The sequence below is a fragment of the Carica papaya genome, chromosome 2 (assembly GCF_054855325.1).
Source record: "Carica papaya isolate Zhongbai chromosome 2, ASM5485532v1, whole genome shotgun sequence".
In the NCBI taxonomy this organism is placed as follows: domain Eukaryota; kingdom Viridiplantae; phylum Streptophyta; class Magnoliopsida; order Brassicales; family Caricaceae; genus Carica; species Carica papaya.
Window position 1 is genome coordinate 18,192,303 of NC_142310.1, and position 21,262 is coordinate 18,213,564.

General features: G+C 32.7%; 2 protein-coding genes across 7 annotated transcripts in view; one reads left to right on the forward strand and one right to left on the reverse strand.

Annotated features, from left to right (window-relative positions):
• Positions 1-520: 520 nt before the first annotated feature.
• LOC110817274 (uncharacterized) lies at positions 521-6,610 on the forward strand. 4 transcript variants are annotated; one of them, XM_022045733.2, is made up of 8 exons: positions 521-1,121; positions 1,518-1,754; positions 1,885-1,961; positions 3,239-3,388; positions 3,651-3,724; positions 3,867-3,985; positions 5,668-5,751; positions 6,302-6,610. In XM_022045733.2, the coding sequence occupies exons 3-8, from the start codon at positions 1,955-1,957 to the stop codon at positions 6,393-6,395; spliced, it is 528 nt and encodes a 175-aa protein (XP_021901425.2). In that variant the 5' UTR covers positions 521-1,121; positions 1,518-1,754; positions 1,885-1,954; the 3' UTR covers positions 6,396-6,610. The 4 variants fall into 4 exon arrangements, with proteins under 4 accessions (XP_021901425.2, XP_088069640.1, XP_088069638.1 ...); XM_088213514.1 differs by having other exon boundaries at positions 1,518-1,590; XM_088213512.1 differs by having other exon boundaries at positions 522-1,121; positions 1,518-1,961.
• Positions 6,611-7,885: 1,275 nt separating this feature from the next.
• The window catches only part of LOC110817276 (DNA polymerase epsilon catalytic subunit A-like), a 79,468-nt gene continuing 66,091 nt past the window's right edge, over positions 7,886-21,262 (reverse strand). For all 3 annotated transcript variants that reach the window (XM_088213517.1, XM_088213516.1, XM_088213515.1), the window contains 2 exons: positions 15,355-15,461; positions 7,886-8,704 (listed from right to left, as the gene is read on the reverse strand). In XM_088213517.1, coding sequence (XP_088069643.1) covers positions 8,347-8,704; positions 15,355-15,461 — 465 coding nt within the window. In that variant the 3' untranslated portion in view covers positions 7,886-8,346. The remainder of the gene's footprint in view (positions 8,705-15,354; positions 15,462-21,262) is intronic.

The window sequence follows — 21,262 nt, forward strand, 5'->3', positions numbered from 1 at the left end:
CAGAAACCTGATTTAATCATTTGAAAATTTGAAAAATAAATTCTTCTTTTGATCTAAATCTCGAAAAATCAAATTTTCTCTTGAACCAAATCTTGAAAAATTATTCTAAAGATTCTTGATCTTTATTTTGTAAATTTTATCCTTATAAGAAAAAAGTTTATATTTTTCTTCTTCAATTCTTCAGATTTGTAAACAAAAGAAATACAACTCTTCTTACGTAATGATATTTTTTATTTGGGATGACAATTCTCTAGTCAATATCAGAAAAGGAAAAAAGAGAGAATATAAAATAATGAAAAGGAAAAGAAAGGGAAAAACAGAAACAAAGAGAGAGAAAAAGAAAAAAAAATGACTTGAAAGAAACAATAAATTTCGAGAGAGTAAAAATTTCATGTTTGTTTATTTAATTAAAGTAGAGTAATTTTAGTTATATCAGATTTTTCAGAGATAAATTAATTTTGTCCTTAAAAAAAAGAGAAAGAAGACAAATTGAGAAAAAGAAGAAAAGAATAAAATAGCTAAAGAAATGTTTAAAAAGGAAGCAGAAAATGAGTTCAATGAATTTCTTTTCCTTCGAAATTCACATTTTTAGTCTTAATTCCAGTTCCGTTTATTAATTTTGGGTTCATACACAAAGCTCGTTTCTTTCTTCACATTTTTCATCAGATTAATCCGTTAGACAAAGCCCATTTCATTTTACAGCCCATTGTGGTGGAGAACAGGGGAAGCACGGAGGAAGAGAGCAGAAGAGGGAGTTAGCTGACCAGTCAGGGACACTTTTTTGAAGACCAGATAGCAAAATCGGGAACTTCTCTCCATTTACATTTTTTTTTTTGAAAGGGAATCGATTTCCCCAGGAGGGAATTTGGTGGAGGAAGGAGGGTTTCTCTGTCTCGATTCTCTTTTCGAATAGGGTCGAGAAAAAGGGGCCTTGGGCTTTCCGCACCGAGTAAAACGGAGAACACGAGGGAAGAAAAGAATTGTCTGGGTTCTGATATGCACGGATAGCGATTGGTAGTGAGAAGAGGACGCAGAGTAGCAAGAGGCAGAACCAGGGAAGGGAAGAAGCAAAAAGGAAGAAGGCTTGGGGAACGAGGTTGCTCTTCAGACAATTACACTAGGTAATCTGTTACATGAATTTTCTCATTTGATTATTGTAAACTGAATTGATTTTGATTTGGGTTGATTGAATAGTAAAGATGACAGCATTTTTTGTATTTGGCTCATGTGACTGAAATGTTCAGTCGAATGGAAATTCAGTTTGTTTATATTCATGTGTGTATATATATATATTTCATCTACCGGAATCTGAGTTCATTTCATTTACATAATAATAGCCTTTGTTTTTTTCTCAATCTATTTTTTAGCCCAATATCAGTGTAGGGATCAGAGGCTTTCCTTTTTCAAATAACTTCTGTTTCTGCCGTGCTTGAATTTTCGGTGTAGTTTGAGTCAATAGCTACTTAAAGAAATGGACATCATTTTGATCACTGGCCTCTTTTCCTGTGTGCGTGCAGTTGTTTGTTCTTCTTATCAGTAACATGAAATGATTTTGGAATAGAGATGTTGCTGTTGCTGAATTATTTTTTGGTGCTTAACTGAGAAGCTATCTCAACACTGTGTCATCTTGAACTATGTGGTTTCTAGAGGAGCTTAACTTGATCTGAAATGAAGTTCGAATCAAGCTTTGAGCTGAACTTGACTTTGATACTTTTTTGAGAAATCATACTCAAAGCTTTGGTTATTTGGCTTGCGTCAGCTTGCTGCCAACCCTATTCATCCCTTATTTTTCTTTTTCCAAATTTCTTGATTCCTTCTCTCTCTCTCTCTCTCTCTCTCTCTCTCTCTCTCTCTCTTATTTGCTGCTGTTTTAATGAATTACAGGTTTTATCAAATCTCCGGTGGCGATAGTTGAGTATTGGGTTCTCTAGTGGCAATTTCCTGGCTAGCAACCATGGATGGTACTTGAAACCATCAAATCTCTGTTGTTTTAGTTTTCTTGATTTTTTTGCTTTTAAAAATTGATAGCTTTATTATCATTACTTACATGATACTTACAGCTACTATATTGGCTTTGCTTTGTATTGCCATTTTTCTAGATGATGCCATTTGCACAAGCACACAATATAGAACTCTACATTTTTATCAATAAATTGGGGACCTGACCTCACCATATAGTTATTCTTATAAAAATAATTAGAGCAGCTAGTTAATCCCGATTACCATTTTTTGGGTTGTGTGGAGGGAGAAGAATGCAAAGGCTTTTGAGGGAATTGAAACTAATATTGTAAACATTAGGAATAAATGAATTCACACTTTTAGTTTTATTTTGTTAGGTCATGACGTATTAGATTGGGAAGATAATGGACGAATTATTGACCACTTGGTTGACTTGTAATTATTATATATAAGGGCAGTATCCCTTGGTAACTTTGTTCACAATAATACTTTTATCTTTTATCTCAAAAAAAAAAAAAAAAAAAACTAGAGCAGCAGATTGACAACAGTAATTGAACTTTATCACATTTCTATCATATTTTATAATTACATGATTTAATAGAAGCTAGTTCTAGTAAGTTTGTTACGTGGAAGAAAGTAAATTACTTCTGCTCCCTTGAAGTCATTAGAGGTCTGTTAAGTTCTAGTTTCATTTCATGCTTCATAAATATTTTACATTTACTACTTATTTAACTGGTGGGTCATCAGTCCCTTAAATTGACCTCTTTATTTTCTGATGACTTTTATCTTATGTGAATCACCGAAACCGCAATGTGTTTATTTTTAAGATCTAGATGTGATTGCATATCTAGACAAAGACAAGTGGAACGTATAGGTAAGTTATGAATAAAATAGCTGTCACTAATATCATTTATGGATCAAGGTTTCAAGTATCCCATTGAAAGAAGGGTGGTTGGTTCAAGTTCCACTTAGGTTTTAAAATTCTTTTTACCCGGTGAGAGTGGAGGAGTGGACTTTCACATGAGCTCTTATGATACATAAGGATGGAGAACTACTAATGCATCTGTTGAAGTCTCTGATTGAAAAAAAATGACAGCTCTGTTTGCTCTATCTCTCATGAAAAGATTATATTATTAACTTTTCACGCTAAAATTGGCAGCAGGATTGGCTTTATTTCAGACATTGATACTTTTTGCATGTGCAAACACTATTTGCCTTGTGGATTTCTTGATGAGTTTTGTTTATGAATGTTTTGTTACTCTATATCCATGGTTTTCAGTTGATTCACAGCCAACTATGGAGGAAACTATATTGGTTGGTGATGATCTCATGATGGGCCCACCATCTCCAGTCATCCCTCCAGAAATTGCCTCTTATGTGCTAGAAGGGGTTGATTTATGTGATGGGCTTTTAAGGAATCTATTTTTGTGTAAGTATCAAGTTTAACTTCATCCGGATCAATTCTTTCATGATTTAGTTGGTTATCCATATATTCTGTATATAAACAGTATTAGGACCGGTCATTTTACTAAGTTTATTACTTGTGGGCAATTTACTCTGCCATCAACTTAATCTGCAGTATATAAAAGTGAGGTTCTTGGGAGCTAGATTTAGTTTAATGTTCAAGTAACTTGCCTATGTGAATACTTGCTTGTGTTTATTCTGAAGAGGTATTCAATCTTGCATTGAAGGCTTGCAAATCAATGATATTGAACCATTCTGTCAAGATGAGATTGCTATATATCGACAATGTGCTGAAAAAAGGGTAAGGTTATTATGTGAAGCTCCTTTCTTGTTCTTGTTTCTTTGTTTATACTAACAGTTAAGTTATAGTTTGAGGTATAAGATCCATAACTTGGTATTTCCATATTAAGCTTTCCAAGTTTTTTTGCTATGCGGAGTTGCAGGACAAGCGACTAAGGCAAAGACTTGAGGATAGTGAGCGCAAATTAGGGTTATCAATGCCTTTAGTCGAAGCAAAGGAAAGAGCTGCTCAACTCCAATCAAAAGTCACATCATTGGAGAGGTTGTTTTGAACTAGTTGGTTGCGTGTGTGTTTATTTATTCATGAAACTTCCTAATGATTTTAGTTTTGTGTAAGCATATGCTTTTGAGAAACATCCTAAGAAAGCTTTTTTCCTTTGTCTTTCGTCTCATTTTAAAGTCATACATCTGTCATTTTTTTTTTTCATTTATGTTATTCTAATATTCTTCCTGTTGGAGATTTGCTGTAAGAAATATCCCTAGTTTTTTTATTTTTAACCAGATGGAAGGTATGTTTTTCATTCCAGTGACACGAGTAGTTCAGAAGAATGGTGTCTTATACACTCAGTATCCTTAAATTTAGATATTCCTGCTGTCAGATTGTGATCTCTGTAAACCCTAGATAGCACATATGGGGTTACTGACTTCTAAGAACTTGTTCACAATTTTATATGTTATCTATGTATTTCAAAAAAAAGTGTTATATGCTATACATGATTGCTTAGTCATGCATTTGTCTAGGGACTCTTTCCATTATGGATTAGCAACTTTCAGATTAGCTTGATGAAGTCCGCTGATCTCATTTAGTGGGAAGGTTATAAGTGGTTAACTCGTGGAAATAAGAAGGGAGCCTAGTTGGCAGTCTGTTCTGTTTTCAGTTTTATTTCAGATTTAGATATGGTGCCTATTTCTGTCCTACCATTCTGTAACCTATGTGGTGTGTCAAAAGAAGAATAAAGTATTATGCAGAAAATTGGTAACAAGTTCTCGACTATTTTCATAATCTCATAGATTATTTGATTCTCTTTTAGTGAGCCCGAACAATTTATTAAAAATAGTTAATGGAGGAAGAAGATCCAAGAAGCTTTCTTCTTTTGAAGTTTCTTGGTTTTCATTACCATCACCATAACAAGATCAAAAGTTACGGATTTTACCAGTTTCTCTGTCAACCTATTATTCTGCTCTCATATAAGTGAGTCCACGACCTGTGTCCTTTTTCTCATATTTCTCCTCTTTCTTGAGCAGTTCAAAGCTTTTGCTATGCCCAGGTTTCAAGTTAACAATCTATCCTTTTTTTTAGATTGCCTTTTGTCAAAGATAAGGGGCTAATTCTAAGTCAAATGAAGTATGCTTCCTGCTCTTATGTATATATGTATGTATATATATATATATGTATATATATAGTTATGAAAAGAAATATTATTAAGGGCAAGAAAAGAAATATGTAGAAAATTGGAGGATAAGATATCCTACTAGAGCTCTCCAATAGAAGAAATCTGAAGTGTAGTTACATTAGAACCCCACAAAAATCAATGTACTATCGCCCCCCAGTTTCTAAATAACATAGACATGGATGTATCAATAAATTGCCCATGGACCTTTGCCTATAAGGAGGTTAGAAATGTATGTGCTCCCAAAGAACTTGCGTCGGGAAGGTACAATCTTCTGAGATCCCATTGTTTTGGTCTAGCCATATCGTCCCACAAATAAAGTACCGTGGCATAAATGTTTCCTGCGGATATACTTACCTAAATTTGGCCTGTGGAGGCCTGAGCAGTATTGCACCAATGAGATACAACCTTATTAGGTCTATATGGCAAACCAGAAAAAGAAAAATATTGATCAATGTGCTTGCTAATTTATATGCTGTTTGGTCATTTTGATTTTGGAATCACATAAACATTTCCGGAGATTACTCATGTGGCACTACTCATAAATCTGCAGGCGCTTGATTCTGGCTAGTGGAATTCAAGGCATTGAAGGTTTCCGCCAAAGATGGGGTTTGCATGGTCGCCTTACCGATACCAAGTAATGTGTAAAAATGTCTTCAATTTTTCATGAGTGAAGCATAAATGGCATTTTTTAATGGGCACTTTCATGAACTTCTAGACATTTTGCTTCAATAAAATAATTTTATTTGTCAAGCAAGTAAGAAAGGATGAAAAAACTGGTTGATTGCTTTGTTTGTGCACAAGTTTAAATATTGTCTGCTGCTGAAGTCAGCATTAGGGGTAGTTTTGTATGTTTTTCATGTAGGTGATTGATTTAGGTCAATCCATCAAAGGAGGTGCTTATATTGTCCAGATTGCTGACAATTTTCTTTTTAATCTACATTTAAAAATCTAGTTTTGTCAAGGGATGAGTTTTTGGCTTGGTGAGCTGCAACAGTTAAATATTAAGTTGAAGAAGTTTCCATTTTTAAAAAGTGTTTTAAGCTGCTTTTCTCTCGTTGAGTATTGTTTTGAGCTTTAATTATTAATACCCAGACCTGCTATGGTATCAGTTTTGGCAAATAATTCTTTTTTTTTTTTTTTTTTATAATTGAATCTAGTTTCTTAGTGTATCTTGCATAATGCAGAAGAAGGTTGGAGTCTTTGAAGCAGGGAATTGAGAGTAGGAAAGAGGACAAAACTTCTCAAGGTTCAACCAGCAAAAGATGGTTCTTTTGGTGAATTTTGTGCTTTTAATATTATATATGTTTTAGGAAAAGAATCCTTAGGATTGCTTTGTAGAAAGAGTTTTTTAAAGAGTTTTCACTTGGTGTTTAAAAGAAGAGTACGCATGTAATGTTGAAGAGCTAAGTTCTTGAAACTCAAACATCTGGATCAACCACCGGGGAGAGGTTCGAGCTTCAGTTATTTCTCAATAATATTCGGACTTGTAGTAAGTTGTTTCTTCTCCCTTTATTATAGCCACACAAAGGGAAATGATATCAATAACATTAAATAAATATTTCCTCCAGCACTAATTTTGAAAAATATTTGGGTGTGGGATCATATTTTGAATTTACACAATATAACTTAGAGAGTGAGATCTACATGATACAAACCTAAATTTAGTACTATGTTTATCCATACGAAACAGAATCTATAATTCAAGTTCGTTCCAAATATCTTATTCCATATAAAAAGATAAATCATATTTATGATGTTTTCTTGCTTGGGACTTTTATGACTCAATTTCAAGCCCTATCTATTATAAACTTACGTGCCGCAGAACCTAACCGAGTCAATAAATAAATAACAAATTCCAATTTATGTATTGATTGGAGGAGAGATGCTTTTTGTTTTATTCAAACCCCACGGTGAGAGACACATTCATTAAACAAGATTGAATTTTCAACCTCTAACTTGTGAAGGGGAAGATGTATCACATTATCAAAGATCTAAAGTATATAAATGTTAAGAGTTTTAATTGCAATATATTAATATTTTTTTAAAGATTATAATATAAAGTTTCACTTATAAAACTGAAATCTGTAACACTAATTTTCATCTTTTCCTTGTTTTTTTCCATTCTAATTTTCATTAACATTTCAAATTTTTTTTTTTTTTTTTTTTTTTTTTTTTTGTTGCTCTTCTTTTACTTTCTTTTTAATATTTTTTCGTCTAATAATTACTATAGTACAAAGACCAAATCTTTTAACCAAAAAAGAAAAAATATTGACAACTTGAGATTTGTTCTATTATGGTATAAGAAAGATAATTTTTCTCTACTTCGTTTTAATTATTCATTTTTATTGCTAAGGAATAGTTTAGATTGACAAATAATGATGAAAATTTTATTCTAAAAAAACCAGATTTGATGAAACCTACAAAATATTAAAGTCCTGCATGTTTCATCAGCATTACATTAATGTAATTAAAATATTCGCAAATTTTGACTGGATTGTTTGGGCCATAAGTGGATTCGGATGAAACCCAAACCAACATAATGTGATAGCTGCCTTCTTGAAACCAGCATTATAGTAATGTGATAGACAAAAATCAATTATAATTTTGTGATCTTTTTTTTCTCTAAAGTTTATATATCATATAATTATAGTATTTTTAATACAGTGAGCACAGGAATGACGTCTTAGATATTGTTTTGCATTTTTAATTAATCTATTCTTCTTCTTTCCAAAGAATAAAACATGATTAAGCTCAAGTTTTGCACATGATTAATTGTCAAGCTTAGCGTGTAATTATGGTAAGCTAATTTGTCGCTATGAGGTTTAGACAGCAATCGGATGATGTAATCTAGGATTCTATAATTATACAAGATTGTCTCTCCTAAATGATCAACTGGAGTTGTTCATAAAGGTTATATAAATACAAGCTTTAACAACATTTTATGGACAATAAATTTTTACAGTCAGAATTCTTGCTTCTGCTTCTTCCTTGGCCGAGGCAGAGTCGAATGCTATAATCAGTGTCTTGACAAGTTGCATCCCAACAATTGTTCCATTAATTTGATTGTTTTGCCATCCTAGGCATATTTCTGACTTGAGCATCTTGTATAATGAGTTCTCCTCGATTAATCAGCCCTATTAAATGACCTGCACATCTCTTACTTTACACTTGAGGGGGCTAACTACATCATAGAGTTTTACTTGAATCTTTCAAACATGATTAACAGCTATTAGATCTCCAAAATCCATGAGATACACTCTTCGAGGACTTCATATTTTTTATGCTTGGCTATGTTTAGGAAAATCTGCATTTTGTTGTGAAACTCAGATGCACTTTCCCTGCACCTGAATGAGCCAGCACATTCACATTGTTCAGCTAAATGTGCTGCTTTCACCTGGTTACACCTAAGGCATATCAGGTCTTGCAGATGGTAGACGCGCTCTCTTTGCCGAACAATTTGGAGAAGTGCATTTTCCATTACTTCACGGTCATAAGGATGGCCACACTGAGGAACTGCACAGCACCATTCCTCAGCCAGTAAAGCTGCGTCACCATGTAAATCCAGGTCTCGGCAGTCGTGGCAATAACTGTCAAAAGGACATCCACGGATTAGAAACAAGTACGGACTTCAAATCAAAGAGGTAAAATCTGATCTTGATAAAGAAAAAAATGAATTCTAGTGATATCTAATTTCCATAAAGGAAAGATGAATTTGATAGACATTTTTTATATTCAGTACTATAGGAATAATTGACAGTTGTTTATGCTTCCCAAAATTGCAACTCCTAAAGGTATTCATTGATGCAAAGACTTCACCTCTGATCATACACAGTAACAATCAGAATGTGAGCTTGGGAATTCCATCCATTTACCATAAAATTTTCTGAACATAGCAGTCATGCCGGCAAAAAAAAAAGGCAATCAGTAAGGACAATGCCCATGTCATGGGCGGGTGAAAATAGTGATAATATCTATCCTGCCTATGTGCATAAATGTTATGACAGTTGCTCATTAGCAATCCAATCTTTCAGGATCTATCTGCGGAAAGTTTTAGTTTCACAATAATTTTAAGATATTAATCCAAGAAATGTTTAGTGAAGAAAATTCTTATCATAATACTAAATAGCACAAAAGAACTCGTGGACCATGACGATCAGCTAAAATATTTTTGGTAGTGAAAATTTGTAATCAAATTTTTTGTTTATTGAACTTTTATTTATGATACTTAATTTACAATATTTAGATATATATATGGGATAAAATTAGATAGAGTTTTAGTAAAAAACTAAATACAAATCAGTTTCATAAAAAGAAAAAATCTTCTAATTATGAAAGCCAGTTATAATTCTCTTTTATAAAGAGATTTTCCTAAAGATACAAATATATATAGAAATTGAACTTCTAAAAAAAGTTATACTTCCCCTCAAGCGGGTTTGAAGATGTTGAGCAAACCAAATTTTAGAACTCAATTCTTCAAAGGTCTTTTTAGGTAACGACTTGGTGAAAATATCTACAGTTTAATGACAAGATTGAATGTGCCACAACAATACTACTCATGACTTTATTTTCTTTTTACAAACTTTCTATCAATCTCCATATATTTAATTCGATCATGATGAACTGTGTTTTTTGTTATGTTTATTGTGTATTGATTGTCACAAAACGCTTTCATAGGATCTGAAGAGGGAATTCTCAATTCAGTCAATATCCTTTGTGGCCACATTCCTTCACAGATACCATGTACTAAATCTTTAAACTCAACCTCAACACTACTTCTTGATACCATTGACTGTTTTTTGCTTCTTCAAAATAACTAGCTTTCCCTACACATATGTATAATATTTAGAAGTGGATCTTTTATCAATTATAGAACCAACACAGTCGATATCAATATATATTTTAATTTCTTGACTTCTTTAAAAATAGTTCTTATCCAACTGTCAGTTTTATATACTTGAGAATCTGAAACATTACCTCCATAAATTCTTTATTTGGATTATTCATGAACTAATTTACCACACTGACGGCAAAACTAATATCTAGCCTGCTCTGCAAAGATAAATCAATTTACCAGCTACATATTGGTATTTTGCCAGCTCGAGCACAATCAATTGTATTTCTCAGTTCAATGTTGGGATCCGTGGGTGTGTCTGCGGGCTTGCATCCAAGCATTTAAGTCTTTTTTAGAAGATCCACCACATATTTTTGTTGAGAAACTGAGACTCATTTCCTTGACCTAACAATTTCTATTTCCAAAAAATATTTGAAATTTCATCAGTTTTTAATCTCAAATTCTTTAACTAAGAACTTTCTTAGTCTAAGCATCTCCTTGTGTCACCTCTGTTGATTATTAGATCATCTATACATATATGATGAGTATTACCCTTCTTCTTGAAAGATCATGCTTGACAAACATAATACGATCTGTATCGCTTTGATTATATACAAACCTACTGATTGTCTTAGTAAGTTTGTCCAACCATGTTCTTGAAGATTGTTTGAATATATCGAGAGATTTTCTGAGTCTGATGACATTTCTCTTAATGACTTAACTTTCAAAATCTGGCAGTATCTCCATATAAACTTCTTCCTCCAGTTCTCTACTAAAAAAAGCATTTTTTGCATCTAATTATATTGGCCGATCAAAATTGACAGCTAGAGACATTAGTATCCAGAATGTGTTGAGCTTTGCTACTGATGGAAATGTCATAGAATTAACTAGAGTTTTTGGCTACTAATCGAGCTTTGAACCTATTGATATTATCATCAGCATTATGTTTAACTATGAACACCTATTTACAGCTAACTGGGTGTTTCCCAGTTGATAATTCTGTTTTTTCCCAAGTTTCATTCTTTTCTAAGACTTGAATTTCTTTCATTATTGCAGTTTTTAATTCAGGTACTTTCAATATTTCATGTATCACCCTTAATATCTATATTTGATCAATATTGCTAACAAATGTGTGGTGAGTTGATGAAAAACCTTTGCATGAAATAAAATTGTGAATTGTTTTCTTAAAGTAATAGGTCTATTATCATATATATTATCAAGGGAGAGATCTGAACTTAGATTACCTGAATTATTTGGTGATGTTGGATCTTAATTTAGATTGAGTCCATGACTATAATCAGATTGTTGTGACTCTTTCTCTTTTTGATTCTTGTTCCTTTTGATGTAGACCCAAATTTTAGGTTTTTCTGTGTGCTGAGTAGGTTAAGGTATAGGTGTTCATCTCGATATGTGTTCTGAAGGCTGAATACGTTTAATTGGAGGAGAATGAAAATATTTAGGAATGGAGTCCATAAAATTGGGATTCTTGTGTATTCTTCTCGTCCTAAATACAAATTCTGTAGTATGATTGATTTCCATGAAAGGTGACATCCACGGAGTTATAGAATTTTCAGATGACTGGTGAATAACACTTATATCCTTTTTATTTTGATAAATGTCTAACAAAGATGCATTTTATTGATTTGGATTTAGTTTACTTTTGTGATGGTTGTGCATGTGAAAAAAGGATGAACAACCAAAGATTTTAATAGGTACAATAGATAGAAGTCAAGCGGTAGGAAAATATTGGAGCATAACTTGGTAGGATATTTGAAACTCAAGAACCTGAGAAGGCAATCTATTGATAAGGTAAGTTGTAGTTAGAACAGCTTCTCTCTATAAAAATTTTGGAACTTGAGTTGTGAACATGAGGAACCAGACAACGTACAAGAGATGTATATTCTTCCTTTCGGCTATTCTTTTTTGTTGCTGGGTATCAACACATGAATTTTGATGAACAATCCCTTATTTTTTAAGATATGCGACCAATTTTTTTTTTCAAAATATTATTTTGCATTGTTTGTCTTCAACACTTATACCTTTGTCTAAAACTGGGCTTGGACTATGTTTTTGAATTTTCTGAATATATGACCAACTTCAAACTTTTCTTTTATGAGAAATAGTCATGTAATATCTTATATAATCATCAACAAAAAATATAAATCATCTATTACCAGTAATATTATTGATTTTACATGGCTTCCAAACATCACTATGTACTATGGGAACCAATTAAGAGGTTGTAAGGCAATGTTAAATATATATTATAAGTATATTTTGACAATTAACATATTTCATAATGAAAATTTTTCAAATTTTTATTTTTAACTAAAGAAGGAAAAGATTTTTGAAGGTATACAAAGTTGAGACTCAACACATAATGCTATGAATTGTACTAAGATTGTCTAAGTAAGATTATTTTGAGACTCAACAGATAATGCATCATGCGATTGTCTCCTAAAAGATCCATTATCCTTAAGGAGAAAAAACTCGAAGTATAACTAAGCATATGTCAATTGTTCTCATCGAATTCAAATCCTGATATTCATATAAGTTTAAGAAAATTTAGCAATACATGCATAATCAATCTTAGGTAAATTTGCTTAATGATAACAAGTTATAATCCAAATTAGGTACATGAAATACTCCCTTTAAGATTAATTCATTTTGAGCTGGGGATATCACCTATTCCAGCTACTCTTGAGCAAGATCCATCTGCTATTTTTGGTGAGGTTGCATAGATTATATTTTTAAAATAATGTTTGATTTCTCGTCATGTGATCAGATGTCCAGAGTCAATAATCCAAGTATTTTGATTTCTTAAGATAACATTTAGAGCACTAAAAGAATTATCTTTTCAAGCTGTTGTCCCAAATCCTATATTGTTACTGATAGAGGGGTTACTGTCCTAAATCCTATATTGTTATTGATAGAGGAGATGTTGTCCCAAATCCTACGTTGTCATTGATGGAGTTTTGACGTAGGAACATTTTTTTGGGGGCTTCTATCTACTCTTTGCTGCATGGGCATGATTCCTTAGTGGAAACACTTTCATTAATAAAGACATGATTTTCCTTACTTTCTTTGTCTATGGTTGATTTTGTAGTCTTCAAATTGGCTGATTTTCCATGAATTTCTAAGTAATTGTCTCGAGTATGATCTGCTTTTCTGCAATTATCATACCAAGCTTCCATTTCATTGCTAGTTGTCCGAGTTGGATGAAGGACACAGTTAGTCAAGATATAGTTTTGTTTTAGTAGTAGGGCTTGTGAATCCATCTCCTGACATTACCTTTTTTTTTTGTTTTCTCATTTTCTTAAAAAAAAAATGCTTCAAGAATACCAACCAATAGTTTCATTCTAGATATCTTTCCCTATACTTCATCCAGATTTTTATTCAATTTTATAAGAAATTTGAAAATTCTTTTTCTTCCAAAATTTCTCTACACCGTTTTGCATCATCTTGACAATTCCATGCAAGTTCCTAAAACACATCGAGCCGTTACCAATAACGAGTAACGTATAGATCTCTTTTTCGTAGATTATGGAGGCGTTTTGTGTGCAGTTCCGTACAATAAGAAATTCTCACTAATACCATTTTTCATGGAATTAATCAACCACGACATGACTAGATTATTCTCGATCTTCCAAGTTCGGGTTTGGGTCTTTGTCACTTGGTTGCTTGGCTTCTATGGTGATGTATTTTTCTCTCCCTCTTTCACATATAAACATCTTGGCTAATTAAGACCATTGAATATAATTACTTCCATTTATCTTGTGGTTGGTGATCGGAATTTGAGTGGCTTTTGATTTTAGATGTTTGATAAAAATAATTTTATTAAAACATGATGTAATTTAAGAAGGGTCACTAGTTCTTATCCTAATCATCTCATATTTGATCATTAGCAAGGGAAAGAAAAAATATACATTATTTTTTTTGTCTATAGGTCCTAATTTGATATCATGAAATTTGTAATCAAATTTTTTAATTTTTATTCATGATACTTAATTTATATTTGAATACATATAGAAGAAAAATAAAAAAGTTTTAATAGGAAACTAAGTACAAATAAGTCATAAAAGAAAAAGATCTTTTAATTATGAAAGTTGAATATGATTTTTTTTATCAACAGATTTCCCTAAACACATCAATTTATATATGAATTGAACTTTACAAAAAATCAAATTTCTACAAGTATTAATAATAACGAATCAATATCGAAATCTTAATATATCAAATATTAATAATAAGGGCAAATTACTATTGTAGCTTGTTAATTGTTCACCGTAGTACAAGTTGGTTTCAAATTTTTTTTTTTTTTTTTTCTGTTAAAGTTTTATTCTTAAAAGCTTACAAATTTGTTTCAATTTGTAACTTTTTTTGTGGAAACAACAAATAGCAAAAGTTTTTGTCTTGTTTGGATGATATAAAAGATGAATTAAGAAATAGAATACATCTATTTATAGGTAGAAATGAATAAAAAAAAGAATTTCAAAAATCGTATACAGATCTTTTTTCTTCCCTAATGGTTGTAATATTTCATTATCATAACTTAAGTAAAACAAATTAATTGTTCCTATTAATTTTTAGTTGATATAACTTTTTTAACTTCATAAAGAACAAATTATGGGCAAAACAAGAAGGATTTATGTCATCTTCAGATAAAAAAATTTCACAAGTGTATAAAGATCAAGAATTAAAAAAACATTTTAAGTTAAGATCCTTATTATAACATAAAAAAACAATTTAGAATGGAATTGTAAGTCTAAGGAATAAAATGATAATTTTTCCTAATAATAAAAAAAAAAAAAACTGAACAAGCAACACTATTAAAAGAAAATTTTTACATATAGGCCTACCTGGTTTAACCATCCATTGGAATAAATCCTATTATATTATATATGCAATTTTGTAAACTTCATATGTGATGACAATGAGTGAAATTTAGATTGTCTAAATAGATTAGAAATCATGATTTTAATGTAGATTGTCTAAATATAATAGAAATCACGATTCTTTTCTTTTAAATATAAAACTTAGAAGTCTACCCTTTAGTAACTTATGATTAGTATTTAGTTTTCCTACTCTTAAATATATTTCTTGGTTTAATCTTATTCACAATGGTTACTTAGGAACCACTATAAATACCTTTTATGATCTCACTTTTGAAACTGCTCAATCTAGTTAAGTTATTCATAAACTACTTCATGACCTTCTCAAAAACTTTCTGGCTACTTGATGCAATCAAACCTCAAATTGTGAAGCTGAAAGATTTCTTGGATGTGGTGTCTAGACCTTTGTCCCTAGATTACTATATAGGCAAATTAATTCTAATTTGTTCTATGTCATCATGATGTTCACATTTATTATGATAATCAAATACGTATCCAGTACCCGCAGCAATACCTGCAAGCTACATTTCGTAAAATGAAGGAAGGACAGGGATCATGAAACTCAGCTTCTGGAGCAAACTCCCTCACATGTACATATTTCAATAGATTCTTTCTCATCACCTGCATAATGCAGGCACAACATCTGTTAGTTTCATCCGAGTAAATAGTACATGAACAGAAATCTGTTAAACCTTTTCCACAAGAAAACATTTAACTCCATAGGAGAAAAGAACTTTTAGCAAGCACAAACCTGGTAAATTACAAACAAGGATTAGATCTTCTGATTACAAAAGTATTACTTCATTTTGAAATTTACAAAAATATAACATAACCCAGATTGACTCTCAAAATTTTAAGTCTTAACTTTAAATGTTAAAATGCTATTTATACCAATTTTTCCTACTCTTTTCTGAGTAACTATCTCCCTTCTCTCAAAAATAAACACTGACAAGTGTTTTTGAAGGTTGAATGCAAATGATACAGATAATCAACAAGGAAGAAAGATATTCAAGTTGGAAAATTGCTATACCTATTTTCTCCCTTTTGATGCAAGTCTCAACAATAAGAAAACCACAACCACGCTGAATTTCAATGTGCTTTCTCAAGAAAGTTTTGGGTTGGTTTGCGCAATGAAAAAATTATTAACCTAGTAAAGCTGAATTAACTGTTCCTCAAATTGAAAGGAGAAGAGAATAAAAAATCTCTCCTCTCTTCCACTATCTTCTTGTGATACTTAACAATAAACAGAAAAATCATGCCCATAAATATCAAGCCTCATCCAAACAATTTGATCACAACCTGTAATGTATTGGTGAATAGCTAAGACACACTCTAGACCACTGGTATTGGCACTGAGTTTTAGTGAAGACTAGATGTCTTGGAATATTGATACGATGAAACCAACTACAGATGATCAAGTTTGCTTTCGGTATCCTGGGCTCTGGATCTGGTTACAGGACTTGCTAGTCTGAAATCCTGAAGCAAGCCAGCTGCTTGCTTCTCGGTTTTCCGGCTCTACTGGGCTGTAGTGAAGCTTTTCTAAGAGAACCTCTAATCTTTTATAGAAAAACTCTTTCTGATTAATAATTTGACAATTTTGTTCATGATAATAGGTATGCTAAAAGAAAAGCAAATTAAATTAGATCCCTATTACAATTTTAGGAATCATGGCCACAGTTTTATTCTCATTCCTAATCTAAATCTAATTATAACTCTAGGAACTATAGTCTTAGTTTTTTTCTGATTCCTAATCTAAATCTAATTATAACTCTAGAAATATTTCTTCATTGTGGCTGGAGTTGGCCTGTTTCTTGTCTTTTTTTTTTGTTGAGTTAGTAGTATAAACAGTCTCCTTCTGGCCAATATTTCCGAGGAGAAGCTTTCAACCTGAACAGTGAGTCCGCATTGCCTCTCTTCAACCTGAACAGTCTCCTAGTATTGCTTCATGACTGTCTAAAATTGTTACTAGGAAACTTTTGAAGTCATCCATGACCACTGGCTCTGATATTAACATGTGTCCTGGGGACTGGATCTAGTTATAGGATATGCCAGTGTAAAATCCTAAAGCAAGCAATTCCTTGCTTCTTGTTTTCCAGCCTTGCTGGCTTATGGTGAGACTCAGCTAAGAGAATTTTTGATCTTTTATGGAAAAACTCTTTGGATTAATTGCTTGATAATTCATTGATGACAATAAGTGTATTTGTAGGAATTATAGTCCTAATTTTGTTCCAATTCCTAAGCTAAATCTAATTATAATTTCAGGAATCATATTCCTAATTTTTTTCCGATTCGTAATCTAAATCTAAATATTAAGTAGAATTTTTAAAGAACTCTAACTTTTATTTGCTCCTTAAAGACAAACTCCTTCCTTTTGTTGCTTCCATGGATCCCACACCTTCGTTTCTGTGTACTGTAACACTTGCCTATCAAGATAGAGGAAAAAATTAACACACTCTAGAAATCAGCAACGTAATCTTTCAATTGAACAGGTTAATTTGCTGCTTTGTAATGGTGCTTTTCATTTTTTTGCTCTAGGCTAGTAATTGTTAAGTACCCTAAGGCTCCAATAACTGCAATATTCATCAGTATTCATGCCCTTTAAAAAAAGGGGAACAAGATCATTCACTAACCCTCTCTTGAGATAAAGGAGAAAAGATTAAGCAATTAATTTATACAGGTTCCTGCAAGTAACGGTTATTTCAGCTTTGGTATCCAAATTAATATGATGTAACCAAAACTTAGTATTCAAAAAGTTCCATAATGACCCAGGTTAACAGAAAATGTTATAACTACTTGAACATTAAAGCACCACTTCTGTATATAAGATACAAATAACCCCTCCTCTTTTTAGAGAGAGACAATACATCCTAGCATCCTCTCGCATGTTTAAACATAATAAATATGGTTATAGGATTCTGCAGCTTTCTTGCACAAATAATACCCATTTACCATGATTTTACCTCTTGTCCTCAACTTGTCAATCATCAAAATGCATTCCCCGTTTGCCTCCCATGCAAAAAAAACAACCCTTGGAGGTGCCTTTGCTTTCCAAATCTGATAAACTAGGAAATTGGACACTACCAATCTCACCTATCACAAGATAATTGTAGTAAGACTTGATTAGTGAGCTCACCATTTTGTTTCAGTTTCCATATGACCTGGTCCCTATCAGTATTGACCCGTTTCGTAGATAATAGCTGCAATAATGCTTTGTACTCACCCACTTTACAGTCACTCAGACTTCTATTCACATTCACAATCCACTCACCGATACCATCATAGTCTCCATATGCATCCTCAATAACCATGTTTTTTTTATTATTCAATGGAAAATATCATCGGGAACTGCCTCTTAAGACTTCCCCCATCCACCCAAAACCTGATTCTGTTGCCTCTGCCTAACCTCCAGCTAATGCACTCCTAGATTTTAGGCCGGTCCACCTGAATCTTCCTCCATAAGCCTAAACCACGGTCTCAACGCCCTTCTCCTATTCCCGCCTATCATCAATACTCCCCCACCTCGCCTCAATAACCCTCCTCTATATTCCGTCCTCCTCATTCATAAATCTCCATATCCACTTCCTTCGTAGAGTCACATTCATCCCAGCAAGTGATCTTATCCCCAATCCTCCTTGATTAATAGGTAGTTTAACATCTTCCCATTTAACCAAATGATACCTCATCATTCCTTCCTCATCACCCCAAAGGAATCGATATTGGATAACTTCCAATCTCCTTGTCACTTTCACTGGAATCGTTAGAGTAGATGAGTAATAAATAGGAAGATTGTTTAGCGTACTTTTAGTTAAAGTGAGCCTTCCTCCCTTAGATAGAAAATTCCTTTTCCAACCAGCTAATGTTTTCTTAAGCATTTCAACCACCAATTCCCACATTCTAGTGTTTTTATACTTAACTCCCAATGGGACCCCAAGGTAATTGATCAGAAGACTGACTACTTTACACCCCAACACCCTAGCAAGTTGGGCCTCATCCCTTCTATCACCAATTCTAAGTAGTTCTGACTTTTCAAGTGATGTTGAGCCCCAAAACAGTTTCAAAACACACGAGAATACACCATACATACACCAAGATCCTCTCCTCTGGTTGGCAAAAGATTAATGTGTCATCAGCAAAAAAAAAAGATTTGACATCTCAACCATACTGTCACCCCTTCCCACTGTAACACCTCTTAGCAGTTTTAGATCTTTAACCTTCACCAACAAGTCACTCAGAACTTCCATTACAATAACAAACAATAGAAGGGATAATGGATCACCCTGGCGAAGCCCTCTAAATGCCTTTAAAAACAACGATGGGCCACCATTTATAAGAACAACAAAAGAAGTAGTAGACAAACATAAGTGCATCCATCTTCTCCACTTATGTCCAAAACCCATTCTCCCCAACATATAATCCACAAACTCCCAACTGACATGGTCATATATCTTCTCCATATCTAACTTACATAGCAAGCTTTCCCTTTTATCCCCCACCAAATCATGCAACACTTCATTCGCCACCATTACTGCATCTAAAATCTACCGACCATCTACAAACGCATGCAAAAATCCAAATATTACCTCTCATTACTCAGTGAAGGTGGACTTCTAGGGTGTAAAGCTGTCGAGATCAATTGAAGCCAACCTGAAACTCAATCCTACGACAGAAGATATGATCTAAAGGTAGAAATTTCAGCGACTGCAAGGAAGATTAATACAAGTGCCACATACTCATCTTGGTATAGCAATTAACATATATATGGTAAGTCAGTTCATGCATTCACCAAGATAGGAACACCTTGATGTTGCCTACAAAATGCTAAGGTACCTAAAGGGAACACTTGGAAGAAGTCTGATGTTTATAAAGCATGAGAATTAAAAGGTAAAGTCCATACAACTGCTAATTGGCTTCTTTGAGACGATCAACGTTAGAATGTTGCACATTTGTAGGAGGAAATCTTGTCACCTAGCAAAGTAAAAAACAAAGTGTGGTTGCAAAGGCAGCACTAAGGCTGGGCTTAGATCTCATGCCCACATGATTTTTGAGGTGATGTGGATCAAGAGGTTCTTAGAAGACTTGAAGAAACTTAAGCATGGTTTAATTTGTGCTCCTTATGGACCAACTAATCAATAGACAACCGACACCAAAGGACTACAGGAGAGACAATTTAATATCATTGTAAGCAAGCTAGCAATAAAAGATATCTATATGCCGGCTTGGGAGGGAGTATCGGAAAGGAGAATATTTGATATCAACTATATCATGCTGAACATTGTGTTTTAATCATGCTGAACAAGAGATTGAGTCAAAATGCTAATCAAGAAAATTAATTAGGGTGATTATTTTTGTAGAATTGTACTTTCCTAGTTTAGCTTTTTGTACTTCTATTTAAATGTAAGATATAATACTTACTAAATCAAGGGGGAATACAATATTTTCCCTTCTCATAATAGCCTACGAAGTACTTTATACATTTTATCTTATATCTAATATACTTTAATAATATAATGTTCATTTATTATAATATAGAGATATATTGTATAAATACGATTTTGAGCTCATCTATACAATCTTAGTTCCTAAAATCAAACCAAGTTTATTATTTTAGATGAACTAAAACCTAAAATTGCATAAATCGTGCTTCAAGTTAAGCTAAAGCTAAATAGTGCTTCATCAAATTGAGCTTAAATACTCAAATATTTATTCAATTGAACTCATTCCCACCCTTATGTACAAGTAAATATTAAGAAGATTTTGAAAGAAGACAAGAGTGTTCTAAGCCATAAATCACCAATAAACATTTAAAGAGTGTCTCCCATATTTTTAATTCCTAATAAAAGCGATGCAAAAATATCTTAAGAATTAGTAAGATAGTTTTAAGTAAATTTGGAGTTTGATTTCAAGTGGGATTTAGAAACTTCTATGACTATCTAAATTTCTTTAACTTAGGGTCAGCACTTGAGATCTATGTAATTATATTAATCTTTGATTATTATGTTAGTGCAGATTTTAGGGAAAAAAACAATAATTTTATTTCTCACCGTTTAGGTTATTACACCTGAATATTTATAAAATCTTTAAACTACTAATTAGGAAATAACTATTTTACTACAATTCTAATTACATAAAATTATTATTGTAGTAGAATTCTAATTATATAATACTAAGTAATTAAATAGTAAACTAAAATAATAAAATATTATATTCAACACCCCCCCTCAAGTTGGTGCAGAGATATCACACATGCCCAATTGCATATCAAATTACAAACTGGAAACAAATCTGTTAGGCAGCAGTTCGGCTTGGCTCGACTCGACTCAAAACGGTTAGACCCGCTTCAAAACGGCTCAAAACAGCTTGGCCCAGCTTAAAACGGCTCGACCTGGCTCAAAACGGCTCGATCAGGCTCAACGACTAGGGTT

Bases quoted from the DNA above. Each gene is read 5' to 3' on its own strand.
- LOC110817274 (XM_022045733.2), top strand. The intron at 3,725-3,866 runs GTAAGGTTATTA...GCGGAGTTGCAG, and splicing joins GACAATGTGCTGAAAAAAGG to GACAAGCGACTAAGGCAAAG. The intron at 5,752-6,301 runs GTAATGTGTAAA...TGCATAATGCAG, and splicing joins GGTCGCCTTACCGATACCAA to AAGAAGGTTGGAGTCTTTGA.